Source organism: Panicum virgatum, chromosome 9N (assembly GCF_016808335.1).
Source record: "Panicum virgatum strain AP13 chromosome 9N, P.virgatum_v5, whole genome shotgun sequence".
Lineage (NCBI taxonomy): Eukaryota > Viridiplantae > Streptophyta > Magnoliopsida > Poales > Poaceae > Panicum > Panicum virgatum.
In genome coordinates, this window is record NC_053153.1 from 73,828,137 (window position 1) to 73,852,828 (window position 24,692).

At 49.9% G+C, this 24,692-nt stretch overlaps 2 protein-coding genes across 5 annotated transcripts; one reads left to right on the forward strand and one right to left on the reverse strand.

The window, feature by feature from the left end:
- Positions 1-2,514: 2,514 nt before the first annotated feature.
- On the forward strand, positions 2,515-15,435 carry LOC120692056. Of its 3 annotated transcripts, XM_039975262.1 has the most exons (15): positions 2,524-2,920; positions 3,001-3,052; positions 3,247-3,424; positions 3,697-4,028; positions 10,457-10,641; positions 10,870-10,918; positions 11,626-11,710; positions 12,001-12,355; positions 12,431-12,526; positions 12,597-12,645; positions 12,800-12,922; positions 13,775-13,879; positions 13,967-14,058; positions 14,152-14,305; positions 14,843-15,435. In XM_039975262.1, the coding sequence occupies exons 1-15, from the start codon at positions 2,772-2,774 to the stop codon at positions 15,122-15,124; spliced, it is 2,286 nt and encodes a 761-aa protein (XP_039831196.1). In that variant the 5' UTR covers positions 2,524-2,771; the 3' UTR covers positions 15,125-15,435. The 3 variants fall into 3 exon arrangements, with proteins under 3 accessions (XP_039831195.1, XP_039831196.1, XP_039831197.1); XM_039975261.1 differs by having other exon boundaries at positions 2,515-2,920; positions 13,967-14,305; XM_039975263.1 differs by lacking the exon at positions 2,524-2,920 and having other exon boundaries at positions 3,023-3,134; positions 13,967-14,305.
- Positions 15,436-16,228: 793 nt separating this feature from the next.
- LOC120692058 (homocysteine S-methyltransferase 1) lies at positions 16,229-19,451 on the reverse strand. Of its 2 annotated transcripts, XM_039975269.1 has the most exons (8): positions 19,279-19,451; positions 18,931-19,186; positions 17,926-17,982; positions 17,535-17,740; positions 17,289-17,418; positions 16,966-17,169; positions 16,769-16,840; positions 16,229-16,682 (listed from the first exon to the last, which is right to left on the reverse strand). In XM_039975269.1, the coding sequence occupies exons 2-8, from the start codon at positions 19,081-19,083 to the stop codon at positions 16,533-16,535; spliced, it is 972 nt and encodes a 323-aa protein (XP_039831203.1). In that variant the 5' UTR covers positions 19,084-19,186; positions 19,279-19,451; the 3' UTR covers positions 16,229-16,532. The 2 variants fall into 2 exon arrangements, with proteins under 2 accessions (XP_039831203.1, XP_039831202.1); XM_039975268.1 differs by having other exon boundaries at positions 18,931-19,388.
- Positions 19,452-24,692: the final 5,241 nt, after the last annotated feature.

Sequence of the window (24,692 nt, forward strand, 5' to 3'; positions counted from 1 at the left end):
TTAACTCTATTTCTCTTAACATGCAAGTTATCTGCATCATATAGGAACCCATTATATCAAATGACACATCAATGTCCACTAGGGCCATCTATTTATGTTTTCCATCAATTTTTTTGTGAATGTTGCCATGCAATCATCTTAATTTTTCTACTTTTAAATTTCACGTTAAAATTTAAGAAATCCCGCAACAACGCACGGGGTATCACCTAGTTCTAACTAATCATGCGTCATACTTGCCCCTCCCCCCCTCTCTCTCAACTACGAACCCTAGTTCTTGGATTTAAGCGGACAATCAAGCTCGTCTACAAGTAAGTTCTTCTCACAATTTTTCACTAATCAATTGAAAATAAATAAACGAGAACATACAGTCCAGGGATAAATTGTTTCCACATATTTGAGCATGTTTTGTGTATGTGTAGGGCACCAATATTTCCAGATGGGAGGTTGGCTGTGTGGTGTCACTTCAATGGCAAGTTATGGAACAATGATGGAGATATGTGTGTGATGCTGAAACTTTAGGCTCATTCAAATATTTTCTTGAAAGGATCACTGGAATAATTTTTATTGCTTCACATTTGAATTTTATTGCTAACGGACAATTTGTGCTATGTGCCCCGAACCGGTCTTTAAGACTACCAGGGGGTTACTCCATGGTTCAGAGAGTTTAAGGTTAAATGTACACCGTTTAAGAGCTTAGGGTGGTAATCTACTAATCTGCACCTCTGTAAGAATACAACGGGGTAATCTACACTTTTTTTCTTCTTATAAATCAAGACTAGACTAGACTTAGGCTCTGTTTGGCAGAGCTCGCAGAATAGCTTATAGGCTAAATCCATAAGCTCTACTAAACAGATTCTATGGATTGATTCTTTAAATAAACTAAACATCCAGGAGGTGAAAAAAAAAGCTTCTCCAGCATTATAACAATTAGATCTGTTTTTCATAAAGTTAATCTTATAGAGTCATTGAGAATCACTTTCAGGTAAGGCTAGACGAAAAACTCGCGGCTTGCTCGGCTCGGCTCGTTAGTGGCTCGGCTCGGCTCGTTTGAAAGTGCTATCGAGCCAAGCCAGGGTTTTAGCTCGATGATTTAATGAGCCAGCTCGAGCTGGCTTGCAATGAAACGAGCTAAGGCCACGTTTGGTTTTATAATTTTAAATCACTTGTTCCGTCACATCGCACATATTTAAACATCAATTAGGAGTACTAAATATAGATTTATAACCAAACTAATTTCATAAGTCGCAACATAATCATGACGAATATATTAAATCTAATTAGTTCATAATTTGACCATTAATTGCTACGGTAACCATATGCTAATCGTGCGTTAATTATATTTAATAGATTTGTTAAGATTATAATTTATGCAATTATTTCTATATTAAATTGATATCTGAACATTCAAATTTATATCTAAATATTCGATGTGACAGCTACTTAAAAAACCAAACGAGATCTAAATCTAGAAGCAAAGGTCTAGAGGCAAAGGAAAACAGGTAACAGTGGGCTGAAAGCTTGAAACCCTACCGCAGGTACTCCTGGCATTGGATTGACATCCAAAATCCAATTGGCGGAGTCCAATTGAAATCCATCTAAAATCAGACATCCATCCAATCCAATCCAATCCAATCCTAATAAGTAGTCTCCACCTCCAACTCAGTCCAATCCAAATCCACTTAATCCAAATCCATCCAATATAATCCAATATCCAAGCATACAGTGCGAGACGTCCTCCTCATCCGCAGCAAACTCGCCGGCAAAGAAGCTCTGCGGCCTTCGCTGGCCTCATCCTATGGCCATCAAATGTAGGACCAATCCCTTCTGCCAGAAGCACCACGACTTCTTCCCCATCGAGGGCTGCAAAGGATGATGCGTCGCGAGCGCAGAGCGGCGAGCCAGCGAGTACTGCAGCCTTAGGACTCACACCTTCCGCTCCCAGATGGGGTGCGTTGCCGCGAGGCTGCACGGGGAGAAAGACGTGCGACGCTGCCGCCATGACGCCAGCATGGTCTTCCAGACCTGGTAGGCAGCCAAATGATGAATCGCCATAAAAGCTAGTCGGAGACGACATGCGCGGCCAGGCGCCGCCGCGCCGCGCCGGTCCTGCATGCCGTGAGGGCCTTCTGAGTAGAGCCAAGTGAGAGACGCGCACACGACACACATGTGGAAGAGGTTGCCGGTGAGCAGGAGCAGCTTGGGTCCAGCGCCCAGCTGCCGCGGTCAGTTGCCTGATGTCGTTCCCTTCATCTATTCATTTAGTCCAATAAGATTTGGATTATCCTCTAATTTTTATCCAACATAATCCAATTCTATTAGATTCAAAGCAAATGGATGTCCATATCCAATTAGATCTAAGTCCAAGAGAATTCAAGTGTCAAAATCCAATTGGATTTGGATTTGACCCAATCCATTCCCAGGAGTAACCGCAGATCCTTAACTCCCCGATAGTCACTCTCAAAAAAAAAAAAAAACTCAGCCGCCTCTGGCCCCCGAGGCCCTGAACTTCCGATCCGCCCCCTCCCTCCCGATTTCTCCTTCTCCCTCCTAGTTTCTTCATCGGCTGCCAACGCACCCGCCCGGAATAAGAATCAGCCCAGCCCAGACCTCACGGCTGAATTCATGCATTTTGGGCCGGCCGAGCTCAGGCATTTTCCTTTTCTAAATCTAGATCGTGTTTCCACCGGCGGAACCCGATCTAGAACAGCCAGCAAGGAGAATCTTCGTCCAAATCCTCCCCCTCCTAAACCACCTCCCGTCGTCCCGCTGTAATGGCCACCGGATTCAGTTCGCTGATTTCCCACCTCGACAGCTCGCCGGACCCCGACCACTGCCCCCTCTCTGGGCGTGGCAGACTGACGGTTCAGCCGCCGGCGCCGGCGCCGGCACGCGCCGAGTCCTCGCCTCGCCTCCCCGACAGGTGAGCTCATCCCGCCGGCCCTTCCACTTCCAGTTCGGCGAAATTTCCGAAGGCTGAATTTCTGCGTGGTTCCCGCGCAGGTGCGAAGCTAGCGTTGACACTGGACGCTTCGACGGAGCTTCCCTGCAGCAGGTAGTTTTTCGCCCGCACCGCTCAAATCCAGCGTTTTCTTCGACACATGGCCAGCTGACGCGCGTTCGCCGCGGAGCGTTCGGTGGGGTTTTCTCGCTTCTCTCGACGCGAAGGCCGTCCCAATGTTTACTGTTCTCCCTCTCTCTGTTTTTTTAGGAGAAGGAATATGTTTTAATGTACTATTGTGCTTGCAGAGTTGGCCAGGGCTACCAAGGGGTGTAGAATTTAATCCCAGCGATGGCGATCTTCTATGGCATTTAGCTGCAGAAGTTGGGAATGGTCAGGCTGAGCGCCATCCATTTATCAACAAGTTTATTACGTCTGTTGATGATGATAGAGGATTTAGTTACACTCATCCTCGAGATATACCTGGTATGTAATCTTGTTGAAGTAGCATCCCTGGTTATTAAAACGACGTTTAAACGTCGTGAAAACGACGTTTTCACGAGAAAACGTTCTTGTGAAATCGGCGTTTAAACGTTAAAACGTCCGTTTAAACGATAAAATGTTCATTGTTTCGTTAAAATCTACCCTCTATTCGTTTCGTCGTTTTATCGTTTTAATAACCTTGGTAGCATCATACCTGTTCTTGTATCATCTATTTATCTGTCAGCACCTGTTATGTATTAACTGCAATCTTGCAGGTGTTAGGCAGGATGGACATGCAGCATACTTTTTCCATAGAAGATTTGAGTCATACAGCAATGAGGGTGATGCAAATATTAGCTGGAAGAAAGTTGGAACCTCTAGATCGATCTTCTTGGATGGAACGCTGCAAGGTTGCAAGGAGGTGTTTGTCTTATATGCAGACACGATGAGTGATAAAGGTTCTCAGCAAACAGATTGGAGATTACATCAATATCATATCAGAAACACAGTGAAGGATGAGGAAGAGCTAGTGTTGTCTAAAATATTTTTTGAATCACGGGACAACCTGTGTGAATTGGCTGAGGAAGCTCGTATTGAGGCCGAATTGGTAACTACTTTCTTATTGAAAGAGAGAGAGTAGGAGAGAATAATGCTTGAATTCCTCCAAACCCTAGAAGGGTGGGTATATAAGGATCCTATACATGGGCCTCTAGATGGGCCTCTATACATGGGCTCAATATACTCCAACACCCCCCCGCAGTCTGAACTACCGGCGCAGCGGTGTTCAAGACTGGACAACAAGAAAGCTAACACCCCCTGCAGTCTGAACAACCGACGCAACGGTGTTCAAGACTGGACAAGATGAGAGTACAAGTGGAGCACAAAAGGGCTAATACCCCCCCGCAGCCATAACTAGCCACCGGCTACGTTGAGGCTGAATCGAAACTCCGAGAAGGTCGACGAGGGCAGCCCCTTGGTGAAGATGTCAGCAAACTGGGAGGTAGTCGGGACATGGAGTACCCGAACATCGCCGATGGCGACTCTGTCGCGCACGAAGTGTAGGTCGATCTCCACGTGCTTCGTCCGCTGATGCTGGACGGGGTTGGTGGAGAGATACACGGCGCTGACGTTGTCGCAGTAGACGAGCGTGCTCTTGGCGAGCGGGCTGTGGAGCTCCGCCAAGAGCTGTCGTAGCCATGACGCCTCCGCCACGCCGTTAGCGACAGCACGGTACTCCGCCTCGGCACTGGAGCGGGAGACAACCGGCTGCCGCTTCGACGACCAGGAGACCAGGTTGCCGCCCAGGAAGACGGCGTAGCCGGAAGTGGAGCGACGAGTGTCCGGGCAGCCAGCCCAGTCAGCGTCGGTGTAGACCACCAGCTCAGCAGAGGAGGAGCGGTGAAGTACCAGGCCGAGGTCCACAGTGCCACGGACGTACCGGAGGAGACGCTTCAGCGCAGCAAGGTGTGACTCTCGGGGATCATGCATATGGAGACAGACCTGCTGAACAGCGTAGGTGAGGTCCGGCCTGGTGAAGGTGAGGTACTGCAAAGCGCCGGCCAGACTCCGGTAGGCAGTAGGATCAGCCACCGGAGCACCCAGATCAGCAGACAGCTTCGCCTGAGTGTCGACAGGAGTGGAGCAGGGCTTGCAATCAGTCATCCCAGCCCGCTCCAGAATATCAAGTGCGTACTGCCGCTGGTGAAGGAGAAGACCAGACGGGCGAGGCTCAACAGTGACGCCCAAGAAGTGGTGGAGCTGACCGAGATCCTTCATAGCGAACTCCCGCTGCAGTGAGGAGATGACACTCTGAAGCAACTGCTGACTGGAAGCTGTGAGCACAATGTCGTCGACATATAGCAGCAGATAGGCAGTCTCATCCCCACGGCGGTAGATGAAGAGAGACGTGTCAGACTTGGCCTCGGTGAATCCCAATGTCATCAAGAACGTGGCGAACCGAGAGTACCAAGCCCGAGGAGCCTGCTTCAGTCCATACAGAGACTTGTTGAGCCGGCAGACCATATTCGGACGACTCGAGTCCACAAATCCCGCTGGCTGAGAGCAGTATACAGTCTCTGAGAGAGTGCCGTGAAGAAATGCATTCTTCACGTCCAGCTGGTGCACAGGCCAGGAGCGCGAGAGCGCAAGCGAGAGGACCGTGCGCACCGTAGCGGGCTTCACGACCGGGCTGAAAGTCTCGTCATAGTCCACACCAGGCCGCTGAGTGAACCCTCGGAGAACCCAGCGAGCCTTGTAGCGCTCCAGTGTGCCGTCAGCCCGACGCTTGTGCGTCCAGATCCACTTGCCAGTCACCACATTGCAACCAGACGGACGCGGCACGAGGTCCCACGTCTGGTTGGCAAGAAGAGCCGCGTACTCCTCTTCCATCGCGCGACGCCAGTGAGGATCCGCCAAGGCGTCGCGGACAGAGGATGGTACCGGAGAGACCCGCGGCTCTCCCTCAGTGGCGGAGAGAGTCGCGGCCTGGGACGCCATCCGCCGAGTCACCATGGGATGGATATGCCGAGGATCCCGATGGATGACTGGCGGGTGGTACACCTCCGGCTCGGCTCGAGAGGGAGCCGGAGGTGGTGGCGGCGGCGACGGCTCCGGTGTCGGCGTCGCAGGAGCCTCCGGAGCAGGAGGCGGCGCCGGTGTCGACGTCGAACGACGCCGGTACACCTGCACCGGCTCAGCGTACCGCTGCGGTGTCGGGGTCGGCGCCGAGCGGCGCCGGTACACCTGCACCGGCTGAGTGTACCGCGCAGGTGCAGGGGAAGGCACCAGGGCCACGCGTGGCGCAGCGGGTGACACCGGGTCCGCGCGCGGCACGACCGGAGGTCCGGGGACCACGCGTGGCGCGACCGCGGGCACTGGGGCCACGCTCGGCGCAGCAGGGATCACCGGAAACGGTGCCGGCGTGCCGGGAAAACCTGCAGGAAAAGGACAGACAGGTAACGGTGGATTAATCACCGGGTCAGTCGGCAACAGAGACTCCAGCTCGGGGTCAGGAGAAGGTGTAGAGGAGGTGGAGTAGGGGAAATCCGACTCGTCGAAGACGACGTGTCGGGAGATCAGGACGCGACGAGTGGTGAGGTCAAGGCATCGGTACCCCTTGTGGTCAGGGGAGTAACCGAGGAACACACAACGAGTCGAGCGGGGCGCCAGCTTGTGAGGAGCGGTGGCGGAGGTGTTAGGGTAACATGCACACCCGAAGACCCGAAGGTGGTCGTAGCGAGGAGGGGTACCGAAGAGAGCGTGGTGTGGAGTGGGAGCAGGAGAAGCAGTGGACGGAAGACGGTTGAGCAAGTAGGTGGCGGTGTGGAGGCTCTCTGCCCAGAAGCGCGGGGGCAGTGAGGCCTGGATCAGAAGGGTGCGCACGACGTCGTTCGTCGTGCGAATCATCCGCTCAGCCTTGCCGTTCTGAGGAGAGGTATACGGACAAGACATACGCAGCTGAACACCCCGAGAGAGGAAGAAAGAACGGGAAGTGGAGTTGTCAAACTCCCGCCCGTTGTCGCACTGGACGGCCTTAACGATGAGGCCGAACTGAGTGGACACCCAGGCAAAGAAGTGGAGGAGGGTGGGGAAGGTGTCAGACTTGGCACGCAAAGGAAACGTCCAAGAGTAGTGCGAGAAGTCATCGACCACCACCAGATAGTACTTGTAGCCAGAGAGGCTGAGTACAGGGGAGGTCCACAGGTCACAGTGAACAAGGTCGAAGGCGTGCGTCGCATGCGAGGAAGAAGAGGAAAAAGGAAGCCGAACATGACGACCGAGCTGGCACGCATGGCAGAGGGGCTGAGCAGGAGCCCTAGTACCAGGAACAGCGGTACTACGACCGAGCTGAGCCAGAACGTCGCGGCCAGGGTGACCAAGACGGCGGTGCCAAGTGGTGGAAGACGCGTCGCGGCAGACCAAGACGGCCAGGGCGAAAGAGAAGACGAGAGTGGTGCAGCGGAAGAAGGAAGGCGAAGGGGTGTAAAGGGGCCTCGTGCTGTCACACCGGAGTAGCGACGCCGGGAGGCCGAATCCTTTACAGTGAGGCCAGAAGAATCAAACTCGATGGAACAAGAATTGTCAGCTGTAAACTGACGAATGAAAGAAGGTTATGAACCATCTGAGGAGCAACAAGGACATTGGGGAGACGAAAAGAGCCAGGAGCAGAACCCACGGCGGTGACAGGAAGGCAAGAGCCGTCACCACCATGATGGAAGAAGGACAAGAGGGGTGTGGGGTCGGACAGAGGAGAGGATACCGGCATGTGGGGTGGTGTGGAAGGAGGCACCCGAGTCGGCGATCCACTCGGTGCAGACCGCGGCGTCCGCCCCATGGCGCTGAAGGACTGCGCCAGTGCAAGCCTGGTCGCACCCCCCAGGCCAGGTCGGCTGTTGGCTTGGGTGGAGCGGGCGGTGTCCAGAACGGCGCGAACAAGGGAGCAGCAGCGGCGAGCATGGCCGCCGCTGGGGCCGCAGACGAGGGCCCGCGCCGGCCTGGACCGGTGCGGCATGCGCGGCGGGCGCGACAGCCTGCGCAGCGGCGAGAGAGGCAGCAGCCCGCGCAGGGTCCCTGGGTGCGACGGCCTGGGCGGCGGGCGCGACGGCCTGCGCAGCGTGCACGGCGGCGAGGGAGGCGGCGGCCCGCTCGGCCTGCGCAGCGTTCGCGGCGGGCGCGATGGCGGCCACAAAGGCGGCGGCGGCGCCAGGTCCTGCGGGCACGACGGCCTGAGCCTGCGCGGCGGGCGCAATGGCGGCGTGCGCGGCGTGCGCGGCGGGCGCGACGGCGTGAGCCTGCTCGACTTGCGCGGCGCGGCCCGCGCCCTGGGGCCACGCCACGCCGTGAGCAGGGGCGGCGGCGGTGGCCCAGGGTGCGGCAGCGGCAGCCCAGGGGGAGGAGGCCCACGGGGAAGGAGTCCCTGCGTCGGCGGCATATCGGGCCGGGCAAGGCCACACGCCCGCGGCCGGAGCAGACAGGGCCATGGCGCCCGCAGGGGCAGCAGCGACAGGATGGTGCCACGCGCGCGGCGCCTCTCGCACGGGATGGGCATCAGGGGCTTCGGCATCAGCGCCCGCGCCCTGCCCGCCCTGGACAGCTGCTGCGCCAGCCCCTGCACCGCCATGGACAGCGGCAAGGGCGGCGGCAGCGGTAGTTCCCACCCGGGGTCCAGGTCGAGCGGCGGCCAGGGCCCTCCCGGCGGCGGATCCCGCGCCCAGGGCGGTGTCCGCGGCCCCTGCCGCGGCGGCCAGGGCGGCGGTGGATCGGGCCGCGGCCCCTGCTGCAGCGGTGCTCGGCGCAGGGAAGGGCCTGGGAGAGGAGGCGGCGGCGCCCAGGACACGGGAGACGGCGCCCACCCCGCGCAGGGCCCTCCCGGCGGCGGATCCCGCACCCATGGAGGTGTCCGCGGCCCCTGCTGCGGCGGCGGCGTCCGCGGCGGTGGATCGGGCCGCGGCCCCTGCTGCAGCGGCGCTCGGCACAGGGGAGGAGGGGGCCGGCCTGGGAGAGGAGGCGGCGGCGCCCAGGACAGGGGAGACGGCGCCCACCCCGCGCGTGCCAGCAGGTGCTGCGGCGGCAGGGGGCTGGACGGGCGGAACCAGAGGCCAGGGAACAAAGGAGCTCCCCGCGCCAGATCCCGGCCAGATGAGGGCCGCGCCAGAGGCAGGGGTAGCGGCGGCGGCAGGAGCAGAGGGAAGAGAAGGGAAGGAGGAGAGGGGAAGAGGCTCCGGCGGCCGGCAGCCGGCCATGGCGGTGGCGGCGGCGCCGGTGGCAACTAGAGGAGGAAGAGAAGGCTAGCTGATACCATGAAAGAGAGAGAGTAGGAGAGAATAATGCTTGAATTCCTCCAAACCCTAGAAGGGTGGGTATATAAGGATCCTATACATGGGCCTCTAGATGGGCCTCTATACATGGGCTCAATATACTCCAACACTTATCATGTCCCTTCCTATAATATGATTAGATTTTCTTGTAATACATGTCTTATATTTTCACATCAAGTCTCACCTCCTTTGATTTATCAGTTATCATTATTAAAGGATACTTTATATATGCTGGAGTGTTTGGTCACTAGTGCTGGAAAAAGGACATAATTTACTAACCGTTTTTGTCTCTTGTCTTACTCGCGGAGTTCAGTTTTCATTGCAGATAATAATTTGGTTTGGCAAAATGATATGCCAAAAATAGAACAGTTTCTGAAGTTTCCCCCCAGAAACTATGGTAAAAAAAAATGAATTTCTATTTTAGTATTGTGCTTGACATACACAAAAGAGGGAGTTGTGTTTACAAAAGTCATTTACTCATTCTACTCATATGTTATGGCCCTTATAATGATACTTCTGTTGAAACTTGAAAGGACGTTACTTTTTCAGACCTTCTATTAAGTGTTTATGTTTCCTACTAACCAGAATTGTTGTTGCTTCTGTTCGAACCTAGATTAGAACATTGACTATGGCATCTGGAGGTATTTGTTTATGGGCATTGGTTGCACTGTTCTTCAGTGCCTTTGCAGCTTCCTTATTTTCTCTTATCACATTTCTCTATCCTTGTCTTGGCAACTGCTTTATTTTTAAATTTGTATCAGCGTTGTCGTTATTCTTGAAATTTCATTGTAGTTATTTTCAAGTCCATATTAGTTAACCGTTTGAGATTACTAGACATGCTATTTCCTGAAGCTTCATATGGGTTAGTTTTGTAGAGTTTCACACTGAATCTCTGGATAACCCAACAACAACAAGTCAACAATATAGCCTTTTTTCCCAAGCAAGTTGGGGTAGGCTAGAGATGAAACCCAAAAGATATTCCAATCACGGTTCAGGCACATTGATAGCTAGTTTCCAAGCGCTCCTATCCAAAGCTATCTCTTTAGAGATATTCCAATTCTTAAGGTCTCTCTTAACCTACTCATCCCAAGTCAGTTTAGGTCTACCTCTACCACTCCCGTTTGAAATTATTAGACAGGCTATTTCTTGAAGCTTCATATGAGTTAGTTTTGTAGAGTTTCACACTGAATGGATTGTTGTCTCTCGACAACTTTTGCAGGATGTTTCCACGCCTGATGATTCAAGAGAGAAATGTACTACATGTTCTAACCCCGGTGTCTATACTGAGACTGATGAGCTTGATCATATATCTCTGAAAGAGCGCTACAGGATCCTTCTAGCAGACAAAAGCACCTGCCCTGCTACAATATCAGCTAGGGAATCTAGTAAAACATATTCGAAAAGGTAGTGCAAAAAATGTATGGATTCATTATCATGGTTCTTACGGCGGTCAGGCGAGGTGTGGCGAGTCACCACCGCCCAGCCTCCTAGGCGGGCTAAGGCGATGCCTTAGCCCAAAACAAGGGGAGCGCCTTGTCACCTAGGCGACGCCATGAGAACCATGTTCATTATTGAGGAATGTGATTTGGTTATTATATGAATGAAGTTTTGTTCCCTTGACGCTGCTTGCAGAAATCAAGAGGTAACAGCATACAAAGAAGATATATGTAACATGTTGCAGGTGCTGTTACACTTTTCTTGGTTGTCTGATTAATTATGTTTGCTGTTATGCATTTGTGCCACCATGTTTGGAAAATTGGATGTTTCTTAGTAAATATGAAGGCTTCTCACATGCTTAACTTGCTCAATTGTATCTGCATCACATTAGTGTCAGTGCTATTAACCTGCAACCATATGGATATCATTTCACATGTTTCATGGTGCTGCTACTGCAAATCCATGCACTTTTTTTTTAATTATTTAAATATGAACATGCTAATGATATTGGTATATTGATTTAGAGCCTGATGTGTTAGGTTCCAAGATAGGTGATCCTGATCTGGTGTTACAAATCCTAATAAATTAATTATTCTTTAAACCTATTTAGTGAGTGTTGCTATATAGGAGTTGATATTGGTTATGGGTCCCTGAGATTGATGATCCATGCCTGGTTTGTGAGATCCATTTCCAAGAATACAATGATGTAATTGAATCTTGCTGCTGGAACTCCTAAAGTATAATGAAAGCGATGCTGAAAATTACATCTGAATTTACCAGCTCGAAGGTTTTATACGTATCGATTAATATTATCGAATACTCATTGTGTTACTGTATATTTATATGGATAAGTTTGTGGTAATGTATATTAATAATATAATTACACCTGTTGTGCCTGATGTTTTATTTTCTCTTTACCCCCCTTAACCTTTTTTTTGTAAGTTCATACAGGAAATTTCCTCCGCACCTCCTATTATAGAGAGTAACCCCATGGATGATTGCAACAGCAGTAGGTTGCTTTGTGAAGATGATTCAGGTACCCAAATATCTTTTCAGGAATGTTTTGTTGGAAGCATTCTTTTCATAGTGCCCTGGACAGCTCTACCATAAATTGTTCATACGGTGTAGTTTCCTGCTCTCCTGGTCCTAGAAATAACATCAACAATTTTCTTAACTTATGGGCTATGACAACCGACTCATGAGCTGGATGCAATGTGTCCTTCCTCAATAATGCCTAGTGTGCATTTGCGCCTTTACATGTATAGAAAACAGTGATAATAATAATTCTGAGCGAGTAGTGCTAATAATTTATTGCTGGCAACTCAGGTTTCTTGAGTATTTCTGGCATATCATCTCATACCGGCCCATCCGTATGCGAAGTTGGATGCTCTCATGATCCAGTGGAGGGAAATCAGGTAGGTGGCACTGCAACTTGTGGGAGTGAAAGCAGTGAACTTATTGTAAGAAAACAGGGGGGCCTTCTTGCTGATGTTAAATTGGAGCCTGCATTAGAAGGGTATGAGATTGACCCTTCTGAATCTCCTCAAGAAAATCCTGCTCAAGCTGAAGGCTCAGTACCATCTTTAGGAGTAAAAGATGAACTAAATGAGTGTGATTTACCTGGCTTATGTGAGAAAATTTCATTCAGTTCCCGAAAACGCAGAAAAAGGAAAACGACAAGGTATGCTGCATGAATAACTTGTTTCATTTTTTTATTATATGTTGTAAACCATGCTTATGAATAGCGTTTGTGCAGTTATTCAAATGAAAAAATGCTTGAAGAAGATACATACACTAATGATGAGGGCATTGCTTACTGTTCTCGTCGAAGGAGGATGAAGAAAACCGCCACGTATGCTGCATTTATAACTTGTCTTTTCTTTTTGGGTTTACACTGCTATGCTTACAAAAATGATGTGTAGGGATTCAATTGAAAAGGCACTTGATGAAGATGCTCCAGGGCTTCTACAGGTGGCTATTTGTTGCATATATAATTGCATATGAGTATAATAATCTTTTTTTTCTCGAACACGCAGGAGAGCTGCATATCTTTGTATTAAGAGGAAGAGTATAATAATCTTTCATTCTGTGATTCTCTGTGCTTCATTTTCTTTTTGGCCTCCAGATTCTTCTAACCAGAGGAATAGCAGTTCAAGAAATCAAACTTTATGGTGCAGAAGAAGATAATGAAATGATTCCAGATTCTTCAGAAAGTAGCTTTGAAGATCTTGAAAATGTCATTGCAAATGTAAGATGTTCTATAGCAGTGTTTAGTAGGATAACATATGAATAATTTCATCTCTGAGAAACAGATGGCAGTTTAATTTGGTGAAAGACATAGCCCCACAACTTGAACAAGCTGCTAACTAGGATGAGAACATTTGAATATGGCTGCGGAGTGTGAAGCGTTTATTCTGGGTTTGGTAGGACAATTCAAATATTAACTATAGTGCAACTGGAAGCAGATTGAATCACTTTCCAATAAATATGCTGTAAGCCTGACAACTATATTGAAGAAATATGTCTAATATATTTGATGCAATTACCTATGTAAATTGGTTATTTTTGTTGCGAGTGTTTCCGTGACTTCAAAATTGATATGCAAAAATCATGTTAATACTATATACTATCCTCTAATAATGGGAGCTTTGCATCAGGAAATGATACTTGCTAGCAATCTGATAAGTATCCAGAGTCTGCCACTTGCTGTTTGGACTTCGTTAGCAGCTTAAATAATTACCAGAGTGAACATCAATTATGCTAGAAGGGACAAAACTTGACCCTTGGAAAATAGTCAAGTTGCCAATAAGAATATTGTATTGGCCATATACACGGGTAGATGAGCTATACCTCCTGTTTAGACTGGAGGGCAGCTCTCATATATCCCTCTTGATGTTGTGCACTCTACATTTATAGATGCTAGTATGCTACTCTGTAATCTAGTTTTCACTTGTGTTGCCATTTACCAATCAACGAAAAAGTTTGTTGACAGGCATAGATCTTGTATTTTTATCTATAAACTTTGTACCTGATTGCTGTGTTGAGGGACTGTAGTCACATCTTTTGTGTTATGGACTAATGCTATTTGCTCAATGTGCAGATATTTCCAAAGAGAACATCTCTGTTGAAACTGTCAATAGCTAGACATGAAAAGGGAGAAAAGGCTATTTACTGCTTATCCTGTTTAATTTCTCTTATTGAACAGGTATTTTCTTGCATGCAGACTCTCTTCCAATTAAGTTCTCATTTCATGCAAACTTGAGAGCTTTATTCATTTTTTCCCCTCTTGTAGTCGCGCTACCTTCAATTCCGTGACTGCCCTGTGGAATGGGGATGGTGCAGGGATCTGCAATCCTTCATTTTTGTATTTAGAAGCCATAATAGGTTCCTCTTATCCATTAATCTTTGCCCGATATTTATTGTTAAAATGGTTGGAAGGCTTGTTTTAATGGTTCCCCTTTTCATCTTGCTACACAGGATAGTTCTTGAACGTCCTGAATATGGTTATGCGACATATTTCTTTGAGGTTGTGCAATCGCTGTCAATAGAATGGCAGATTCGTAGGTTGGTTATTGCAATGAAGCTTAGTGGCTGTGGAAGGACAGCTCTTATTGAAAACAGGCCATTACTGGTAAGGCTTCTTGCTTCAGTATGCATTTTCTTTGTTCAAGGCAAAAACTGGTTACAGGCCAGACAGCTACCTAGTAGCAATCATATGGTTTAACTGGGGCCTATTGTGCGACCTAACTGGCGATTGTGTGGTAACAATAACAAATAGGGGCTCCCGCTCATGTGGCCTAGTGGAGCCACTGATTTTTCTTCCAGTTTCTTTGCGTATCTTGTGCTGCTGATTATGGTTACAATATATGTAGATATGCTAAATTTATATGTAGCAGTGAGGACTTGGTGGGTGAGCTGGAATGTGGCTTCGCTCCTGTTTTTTCTGAATCCTGGTCCCGCTCAAACCCACTTATGCAACCTTCTTGTCCAAACAATATATCAAGGATCCTTGGTAGCTCTTGCTGTAAAGTGGTACTTAGCCATTATAAGATAGTCTAGGTCTTGATGTTTATGATTTCTCTACCAGTGCGTTGACAGCCAGGTTTGCTAGGTTGAGAAATGAGACTCATGTCTTGTTACTTTGTTCTGCTTCCATCACGTGCTTCAGGTTGGTGAAGATTTAACAGAAGGCGAGGCACATGTTTTGGAAGAATATGGCTGGATAAGAAACACTGGTCTTGGGACAATGGTCAACTATCGTGATCGTGTGGTCCATGACAGGTGGACAGAGAAAAATGTTAGCGATTGGAGGGCGAAGATAGGGAAGCTTCTAATGACTGGTTATGCTGAGGGCCAATCAGTCACAATTCATGGTCCGAAGAAAGTAGCAAACCTGTTGGAAGCTACTGGGGAAGCTGAAATTGATATAAAGTTGGAGGATCCTTTTTGAGACATCTGTTGTATATAGGTACAATATGCACTTTGTATGTAGAGCTGGATGCATCCAAATAAACTTTCGGTTGTACAAAAGTAGACTTGTAACATTCACCACAACGTATCTGACCTTAACTATAGGCTAGTGATGGGTAGCCAAATTATCTGTGCCTCTAGGTTTGAGCAAAGCAATGTTAATGTAACTGTTGTTGCCGGAGCAGTTTAGTACAGTTGAATATACTTGGGCCATATCGATATGGAGCAAGCAGAGTGTAAATTGAATCTGATGTACTTACATATTTGTGAACTGAATCCATTCGCGAGTAATTTTTTTCCAGGTTAGTTAACAGTTTCTTTTTAGCAGTTTTGTAGCTGTCAAGTCAAGCTAATGTAGGTCACTCCTGGATAACCTCCACTACTACAGCGATGAATTTCTCATCAGAAGTGTGTAACGACACAACTGTAACGAACAGATGGTTTTGAACAAATTAAATCAACAAATCAAAATACAACCCGATCTCGCACGAACGGAACAAGTTACCTTGTGGGCCAGGATCTGTGTTCACATCATCATCTAAGCCAGCATCAGTTCTTGATCTCTTTTGGACCCCGCGAGGAGTGATCGGGGTGTTGGTCAGGTCAGATGATGGATGGCGACTATCCATCGCCGGCGAGCAGAATCAGAACCTGCCTTGCCGCCGCTGTCGTTCTGTCGTGCTCATTCTTTCCGGAAGGTCAGATAATGAACGTCAAATATCCATCACCGGCGTTCCTCGTACAACCAGAACCCGCCTGACCTCCGCCTGGCTGCCGTTTCGGTCATGGGAGGGCAGCAAACCAGCAGCGACCACGTACAGGCGGCGATCCTCCACAGAACCCAAAGGAACGGCCGGCAAAAGAATGAAATTCGCTCTGTTCAGCAGGTTTGTCAACCAGACACGGATTCAGACTTTTTTTCTTTCAAATAGCCCTTGGTGGTATGCAGATTCATTGAAAGAAAAGTGTTTTTCTCACATTAAATCAGCATCAGCTAGCAATATTTTTCTCTTACAATAAATTAGCACAAACAGAGCAATTGCAGTTAGAAGCCCATTACACGTCTGCATCTGCAGAGCACTCATTGTGCAGGTTGAGCATTTTCATAAAATGAATAGCTAGTTGGACAAGAGATTCCGGCAGTCTGATAATCTTAATTTGGTGAAGAGCATCATATCCAAACAACATCAACTCTGTTACGACCGAAACTAGATTTGTGGATAAACACTACTAGTCAACAGTATAAACCGTTACGTTTTGCAATGCCAAATTATATTTAAATGCTCATGCGATGAGTTCAAAATTGAATGGGGGAGAAGATAACTACAGAAATTTATATTTTGAATTTTATTCCAGAAGCATAGTGTAGTATCTCAATTCTGGAGATATCAATGCCCCGTCCTGCCTTTGAGGATCCTGGAAACGGCCCGAATAGTCGAAGGCGTGGTCCGGCAGCATCCTCCGATGAGGCTGGCCCCAGCCTCATGCCATCTCTTCGCGAGCGCGTCGAAGCTCTTGTGACCCAAACACTCGGCCGGCTGCCATGCACGCAGAATCAGTTTTTTGGCGAGCAAAGCTCCAGGTTTTTGTTCGGAAAAAGCGCAAAAATGTGATGTCAACTCACCAGCCACCTCTTTGCTCTCCCGTCCCAAACCTCGCCGCTGTTCGGGTAGACAGCAATCGCCTTCTTTGTTTGCTGAGGGGAACAGAAAGGAGAATTGATTAAACAGAAGCATACATAAAAGATCATCATGTTCAGACAACTGATTAACCGGTATGAAGGTCAAAATGGAGCTGCTGTGCGGAGAGGAGGTTGCAGACCTTCCTGAACTCGCCTATGATGCCCTCGATGAATTGAGGCGGAGTGCAGTTCACTCCTATAACAGCAACCTTCTCGCTCGCGTTCAGAATCTGAAGGCAGTCCGCGAAGCTTTCCCCAGAGCACAGGTGCTTGCCGTCCACGGAGCTGAAGCAGATCCAAGATGGGACCTGGATGTTCTCCTCGTCTAGAAGCTCAACCAATGCCTACACGCGAAATGGTTATTCATTTCAGTCTGGGGGACATGAGATCATCAGCTCATCCTGCGTTTCTTGAACTACAAACAGCAATTCTTTTCACATTGGGGTTCAGATTCGGAATGTACCTGTGCCTCCATTTTGTTAGGAATGGCCTCGAATGCAATCAGGTCAGGGCCGGCACCAGCAAGGACCTGCAGCCGGCGCCTGTGGAAATCCTTCAGTTTCTCAATTGTGATGTCAGCTCCATATGATCCACTGTTAAGATCTAAGATATGAGCGTCCCCGACATGCATTAAGACAAGATAAAATCCCCTAGGATGTGTGACTAGATAATTCATAATGCAGCTTCATTGTTAATATCCTGATGTTACCTGTACTCTGATCCATCAGCGAGATAGGCTCCATAACTTCCAATGGATGCAGCAACTAGGGCATGGTTGTAAATAGGCTTCGACTTCCTCAGTGTGGACTTCCAGAATTCGTCCCGTGCTTCCAGGGCCAGTTTTACACTTGTCCGCAGCAAGTCTTCAGCCTCATCCAGAGACATTCCTCTGGCTAGGAATCCCGGAATCGTTGCCTGCAGGAAAAAGCTACATGAATTCCTAGAACTGGTAACCATTGAACCTCTGTGCCCTACTGGCCTATTGAATAGAAACATGAAGTAACCCCTTTTTTTCGAGCTTAACATGAAACACAACAATGAACAACAGAATTTGGTCTGTCATTTCTTCTATATTTCTGAAGATGAAAGCCAGAAGATACCTGGTAGGATGATGAAATGATGACGTCAGCACCTGCTTCAAGGTACTGCATATGAACCTGGACAAGTATAGTAAAAGGGAAAATGTCAACATGGTCCCATATCAAAAGCTTGAAATTGATGTCCTTTTGTTTTTCTAAATTCTAATTTATTGTTCCAGATTTTTCACTCCATAAGACTGATAGATGAGCCCAGATGTATTGGTGTGTTTACTTATCCTGTCCGCCCATCACTGCTATGTTTTGCATCAAATTACAATTCAAAATCTGGTAAGCGTTCACTGACAGATGGTTTCAAATTTTTACACAAGATTACAATTCAGAATCTCTGGTGTGTTCACTAAAAGATGGTTTCAAAATTTTGCACAAGATTACAACGCTAAATTTCTGCTGATATGTAATGTCTAGTTTAAACAAACCATGCTAATTTTTTAAGGAAAAAGAAAGGAAGACCAAGGCTGAAGACTGAACGTTCACACAGAAAATGGTTGAAGTCCACAAAGCTGTGTAGTCGGTATCCGTCCAAAGTGGAAAAGGAAAGAGTAAAAACAAGCGGAATTCTTGTGCTGGTCACCAGTCACCACCATCCACCAAAGGAGCCGAGAATTCAACCTCTGACACGCCACCCGCTTGACTTGGTTCAATTGACCTAAGCAACAGGCTCATAGACTGAACTTTTTAAATATACAGTCCATGCACATTTCGAGGAAACCTAGATCGCTATTCGGCGCAGCAATCGATTTGCCTAAACACTAAATATATAGTCACACACGGAGCGGCAAATTACTTTTTTCCCACGGTGAGAAGAAAAACACTTTATCTGCTGCAGCATTGCATCGAGCACGTGATGGGTGCACCGTGCGGCAGCGCCCATTGTGTCTCGCAACTGACAACAAGTACGCAACGCAAGCAACCGGTGGCGCGGCGCTGGCGACGAGGTGCCCGCCAGTTGTCACCTATGCGCATGCCGGCACGTCGGCGAGGGGGCGGGGCGGCCAGGGCTGTTACCTCCTTGACGAGGTTCGGCCTGGCGATGAGGCACGCGGCGCTCCAGAGCGGGTCGTTGATGTCGGCGCCGAGCGCCTCCAGCTGCGTGGCGAAGCCGCCATCGATCACCGCGCACCCGCCCGCCCTCGCCACGAGCTCCTCCACCGCGCCCATCTCCGGCGGCCGGTTCGCGCACAGCTACGCAGGACGCGGAGCCGATGGAAACCTTGCTTCGACGTGATGAACTGAGGAGCGCGGCGGGGTAGGGCTCGAGCCGCTGCGAGATATATTGGTGATTCGGGTAGGTAAAGGGCGACTAAATTTGGCGAGAAGCCAAGCAATCCAAGAGGCGATCGCGCGCGAGCTCACCAGTGCCAACGAACGTGGACTGGTTCCTGGGGTAGGTGCGCTCGCAGATCGGCCGGACCGTCCAGGACCACGATGGCCGGATCATCTCTGCTTCAAGTTTGAACTTTGAACCGGCGCAGCGCAACAAAGACACGTAATGACGCGAGGATCGCCGAGTTCAAGGGCCATCAAATCTGCCTTTTTTTTTGTTAAAAGAATATCTTCCAGGTGTGATCTGTATTTCCATACGAGGAATCGTACCGAGCTGTGGAATCTGGGGAACGAACGCATGGGATGGAGTCGAGTCTTTGGGGCCAGGAACCAGATGCGCCAGGTAGGAGGGAATTGAGCAGCCAGAGTTTGACGACGTGTTGCAGCGAGTGCCGCCGGGCCAACTCAGGAGAAGAATGTCACCTCTCCAGACGTGACGCGTTGGACGGACGAACTCCAAGAATCGGGCGCTGGTGCAACCACCCAAGAGTGGAGAACCGGTAATCGGGTTCATTCCACAATCCACACCTAGCGATGAAAACGGATGGAAACAATGGAAAAACCTCATTTCTATTTTCATTTTTATATTTTTTTGCGGAAACAGGATCGGGTTCGGAAAACACGGGTACGGAAACGGGATCGGATTACGCGGAAGTACGAAAACGAACCAATACGGACGTTGAGCCGAAAAGAATAACACGATCAAATATTCTCGAGTACATTAACAAAGTCACAAAAATATACATGTACGCATACGAGGAATCGTACCGAGCTGTGGAATCTGGGGAACGAACGCATGGGATGGAGTCGAGTCTTTGGGGCCAGGAACCAGATGCGCCAGGTAGGAGGGAATTGAGCAGCCAGAGTTTGACGACGTGTTGCAGCGAGTGCCGCCGGGCCAACTCAGGAGAAGAATGTCACCTCTCCAGACGTGACGCGTTGGACGGACGAACTCCAAGAATCGGGCGCTGGTGCAACCACCCAAGAGTGGAACCGGTAATCGGGTTCATTCCACAATCCACACCTAGCGATGAAAACGGATGGAAACAATGGAAAAACCTCATTTCTATTTTCATTTTTATATTTTTTTGCGGAAACAGGATCGGGTTCGGAAAATACGGGTACGGAAACGGGATCGGATTACGCGGAAGTACGAAAACATAACACGATCAAATATTCTCGAGTATACATTAACAAAGTCACAAAATAATATACATGTACGAAGTTATTAATCCAATATTAATTAGTATGCCATGTGTTAACATGTTAACATGCATACTTAGTGATTGGTATGTTTTTTAACATATCAATTTTTAGACATATCTTATGTAGATTAAAAACGGGATGAAAAATAGAATAAATACGGGTCAATTCCATGTAAAAACGGGATTCCTCGGAAACGGACGGAGAAATCTCATTTCTACTTCCGTAAATACGGAAACAGGATCCCACAAATACAGAAACAGACGGACAAAAATAAAAAACAGAACGGGTTGAAACGAGAATATTTCCGTTGTTTTCAACTCTATCCACACCACGGTTCGGGCAACGTTCAACCAACTGCTACACCAGTCTAAAACCAACGAGCCAGTCAGGGGGACTTTCAGTTTCAACAGGTTTGGACTCGGAGTTTGGACCAACGGGTTGGCCTGCCGGCCGGGTTGGGCTGCTTTCGGACTTTCCGGTTGACCCGCTTAACAAGGGGTTTGTTTAGTTTTGTTTCCGTGTTACTTTGACTGCTAATTATGGTATCAAACAAAGTCAATTTACAAAATCAACTTCAGAACCTCCGTGCTAGTGACCCTGAAGAATCTAATAAGATCTTTGACCGCGCGATTAGAAGATGGTTACTGTAGCATCATTGTAGCAAATTATCGATTAATTACCGTCATTAGATTCGTTGCGAAAAGTTACACTCATTTCTAAAAAATTTTTGCAAATAGACTTTATTTAGTACTTCATGCATGCGAGATTTTTTTTCGAAAAGCGTGCGCGCAAAACCAAGACCAAAGCTCTTTGGGCCAGAATGGCAGGTCGAAAATATCACCAATCTCAGTTTCTGCCTAATCCTTTTGACGGGTTTCATCGGGGCCATCGGGCCACCCGCCGCCGCCGCCGCCGCCGTGCGAAATTCTCACGTCCGAACGCCGAGAACCGATGCGGCTGATCCATCCAATCCCAGCGCCAGGCCCCCGAGCCGCGATGGGGTAACACGCACGTCACCCGCCGGCGACGACTCCACACGCCGCAGCTCCGGAAACGTGCCGAGACGGGGGGTCGTCTTCGTTTCCCACCCCGTGCCTCTGCTCTCATGCGCCAGTGGATTCGCCGCACCGCGCCACCCGTGGCTGTCCCGGCGCTTTTCCCCGTCGGCGGCAGGCAACCGCCAACCGGGCCATTCCTGGTCGCTGCCTGGTGAGATCAGCAGCAGCAGAGGGCGGCCACGACAGTAGAACGACGCTCGCGATGACTTCATCACGATTTGTAACCGCGGAACGGCCGGAAAGACATGAAGCTAGCTAACGGCCGAGTACGTGCGTGGCGTGGTCGCCGCGCCGGAGCTCGAGCCTCGAATCGGAGTTGGCCTCTTCCAGCCGGCCGTACGGCCCACGAGCTGACAAAACTTTACGTCTGGCCCGTGCCTATACGCAAGCACGGCGCAACGGCCGCGAGGCTGCTGGCCAGTTGCCGGCCTGCCGCCGTCGCGTCTCGCCATGAATGAAGAGAGAGCTCCAACGCCCAACCGCAACCGTGGACGAAGCGGAACACGCAACAGCGACTCTCGATCGCTGGACGAGCCGTTCCGGGATCATTCGTCGTTGACCTGGGAATAAATTCCGCCAGCCGCGACGGCGACGCGATGGAACCCATCGTGACTGGACTCGTGCTAGTCAAACGCGGCGTCCTCTCGGCGGCGAGCAAATGCGCCCGTCCTTTCTGTCCACCAAGCAAAAACTTTTGTCCTGTGCTCACTTGAGAACGGAAACGGACACACAATGACACAATCACACAAGCCTATCGAAAAACAAAAGTGAATCAGCAGGAACATGATCACACCGTGGGTCTGTACTTTCTCCACTTTGATGTGAGAAGAGGGGAGGGTACGTATTCCGGAAAGCCAAAGGACAGCATTTGCTCTGAAATCACTTGCGCATGATTCTTTTCAGAGTCATTGTGAGTTGTGATAGTCGCGTATCTGTGGCCTCAGGTTTAAAAAGCACATAGACTCTGGGTAATGAACAAGCCGAGAGGAAGTAAACAGCGATCAGTTGGTAAATAAGAGTTTAGGTGTGCAGTCCGCAGGTCCAAGTCCTGTTCGATTTCAGCCAAGTTTCTTTTCTCGTCAATGCGCAGTTAGGTACAGATGCTTCTATGCGTGATCGTGTCTCTCAACTGCCATCGCCTTTGAATAATGATGATGATAACGAGGATCTCTTTGAATGAGCTAAGGCTATTTCTTTTTAGCTAATTTTCAATTAGCTAGTAGTACTAACTATTATCCCGTAGACCCCTATATATGTGTTTTGGTCGTAAAACGACATTTTGGCAACTCTTAGCTTTCTTTAGCCTAATTTAGCTTTCTCTTAATAATTATAGGTAAGTTGGGGTTTGGCTAATAATTAGTCCATCTATTAATTTGTCTGTATGAGTTAGGGTTAACTTTTTTACTGCCTAAGAGCATCTCCAGCAATAGCCCCAACTTCAGCCCCCTACTTTCTTGAGTAGGGGCCAGCCCCAACTTTTCAGGGGTCTGATTTTGCGTTCAACTCCAACAATAGCCTCTACTTGCAGCCCCTACTTTTATTGTGACAGATGAGACCCACACGTCAGTGTCTACTTTTATTTCTTAGCTGACAGGTGGGATCTCCCCCCTCCTTTCTTCCTCCTCTCCCCATCACTACCCCCGCAGCTCCGGCAGGGGCGACGAGGCCCGAGCCAAGGCGGCGGACTACCCGGGGCGAAGGGATCTACGCCCCTGCCCTCCTCCCCCGCGCATGAATCGGGTGAAGGGCATGGGCGGCGGCAGGGTGAGCTCAGGCGGAGGGCGTGGGCGGCGGCGCAACGAGTTCGTGAGGCGGCGGGGCAAGCTCAGGCGGAAGGCGTAGGCGGCGGCGCGGCGAGTTCGTGCGGCGGCGGGGCGAGCTCGGGCGGAGGGTATGGGTGGCGGCGCGATGATGGCGGGCGAGCTCGGGTGGAGGGTGGGGGCGGCGGCGCGGCGATGGCGGGCGAGCTCGGGCGGAGGGTGGGGGGGCGGCGCGACGATGGCGTGCGGCGGCGGGCGAGCTCGGGCGGTGAGGTCGTGCGGCGGCGGGGCGAGCCTGGGCGGAGGGTGGGGGCGGCGGCGCGGCGATGGCGTGCGGCGGCGGGCGAGCTCGGGTGGAGCCGCGGAGGGCGTGCACGGCGGCGCGGCGAGCTCGCGCGGCAGGATCGCGAGGCTCGGCGCTGGTGCGGAGAGCTCATGCGGTGGCGGGGCGAGCTCGTGCGGTGGCTCGGCGAGCTCGTGCGGCGGCGGGGCAAGCTCGGGCGGAGGGCGTTGGCGGCAGCGTGGCGAGCTCGCGAGGCTATGCGCCGGCGGACAGAGCAGTCGCTCGGGAGAAGGAGCGGAGCACGCGCCTGGAGAGAGAAAGAAGTTGCTGTGCATGGGACCCATAGATGGAGGGCTCCCTAGAGACCCCCAGGTCTGGGGGGTGGAGGAGGGGATTTGGAGGTCTCCTCATTTTAGGGGCTTAGTAGAGAGTCTGCTGGAGTTAGTTTTTTAGACTTCAACTTCTAAATTTGAGGTAGGAGACTTAATAGAGGTGTTGGGATCTTAGCTTCTTAGACGCCCAGACAGGGAGCATGAACAGTATGAAGGTGGTAATAAAGTAGGTGCTGAATTCTCAAATAATAGTCAGAAAATTCAACCCTCCACACTGTGGAGAGAGGGGGCTATTTATACCCCTAGCCCTCGGCCAGTTTTTCCTAAATTGCCCCCTCCCAACTTATTTACAGCTCACTTTTAGCCGGCTTAGGGGTAAAATTACAAGGTGAGAGGCGTACAAATCCGACCTTCTCACATATTCACATTTCACACACATATCTACAACCGACGAAGGTTTTCACTTCCTTCGGGGACCTCCGGGAGTCACAGCCATGAAGGTTCCATCAACGAGCAATCAGCCGTCACCTTCGTTCCCGAAGTTGATCAATTTACCCGAAGGTCCTGGTCTTAGAACTTGTGTTTCTGAGCAACCGTTCGTCACCTTCGGCCGGACGAAGGCGATGGCCGAAGGTATTGGTCTTTACGCTTGCGCTTCTGGGCAGCCATACGTCACCTTCGGCCTACAGAAGGTGATATCCTTCGTCCCCGAAGTTTATGGTCTTTGAGCTTGCGCTTCTGAGTGTTCATCCGATACCTTCGGTATGCTTGGCTTCCTCTCGTTGGGGCCCGGCAAACGAGTTAA

Coding starts and splice junctions, on each gene's coding strand:
- LOC120692056 (XM_039975261.1), top strand. CDS start 2,772: ATGGCCACCGGATTCAGTTCGCTGATTTCCCACCTCGACAGCTCGCCG. Junction 3,425..3,696: donor TCATCCTCGAGATATACCTG/GTATGTAATCTT, acceptor GCAATCTTGCAG/GTGTTAGGCAGGATGGACAT. Junction 14,306..14,842: donor TTGAAAACAGGCCATTACTG/GTAAGGCTTCTT, acceptor CACGTGCTTCAG/GTTGGTGAAGATTTAACAGA.
- LOC120692058 (XM_039975269.1), bottom strand. CDS start 19,083: ATGGGCGCGGTGGAGGAGCTCGTGGCGAGGGCGGGCGGGTGCGCGGTG. Junction 17,419..17,534: donor GCTGATGGATCAGAGTACAG/GTAACATCAGGA, acceptor AGATCTTAACAG/TGGATCATATGGAGCTGACA. Junction 17,170..17,288: donor CTAACAAAATGGAGGCACAG/GTACATTCCGAA, acceptor TTTCGCGTGTAG/GCATTGGTTGAGCTTCTAGA.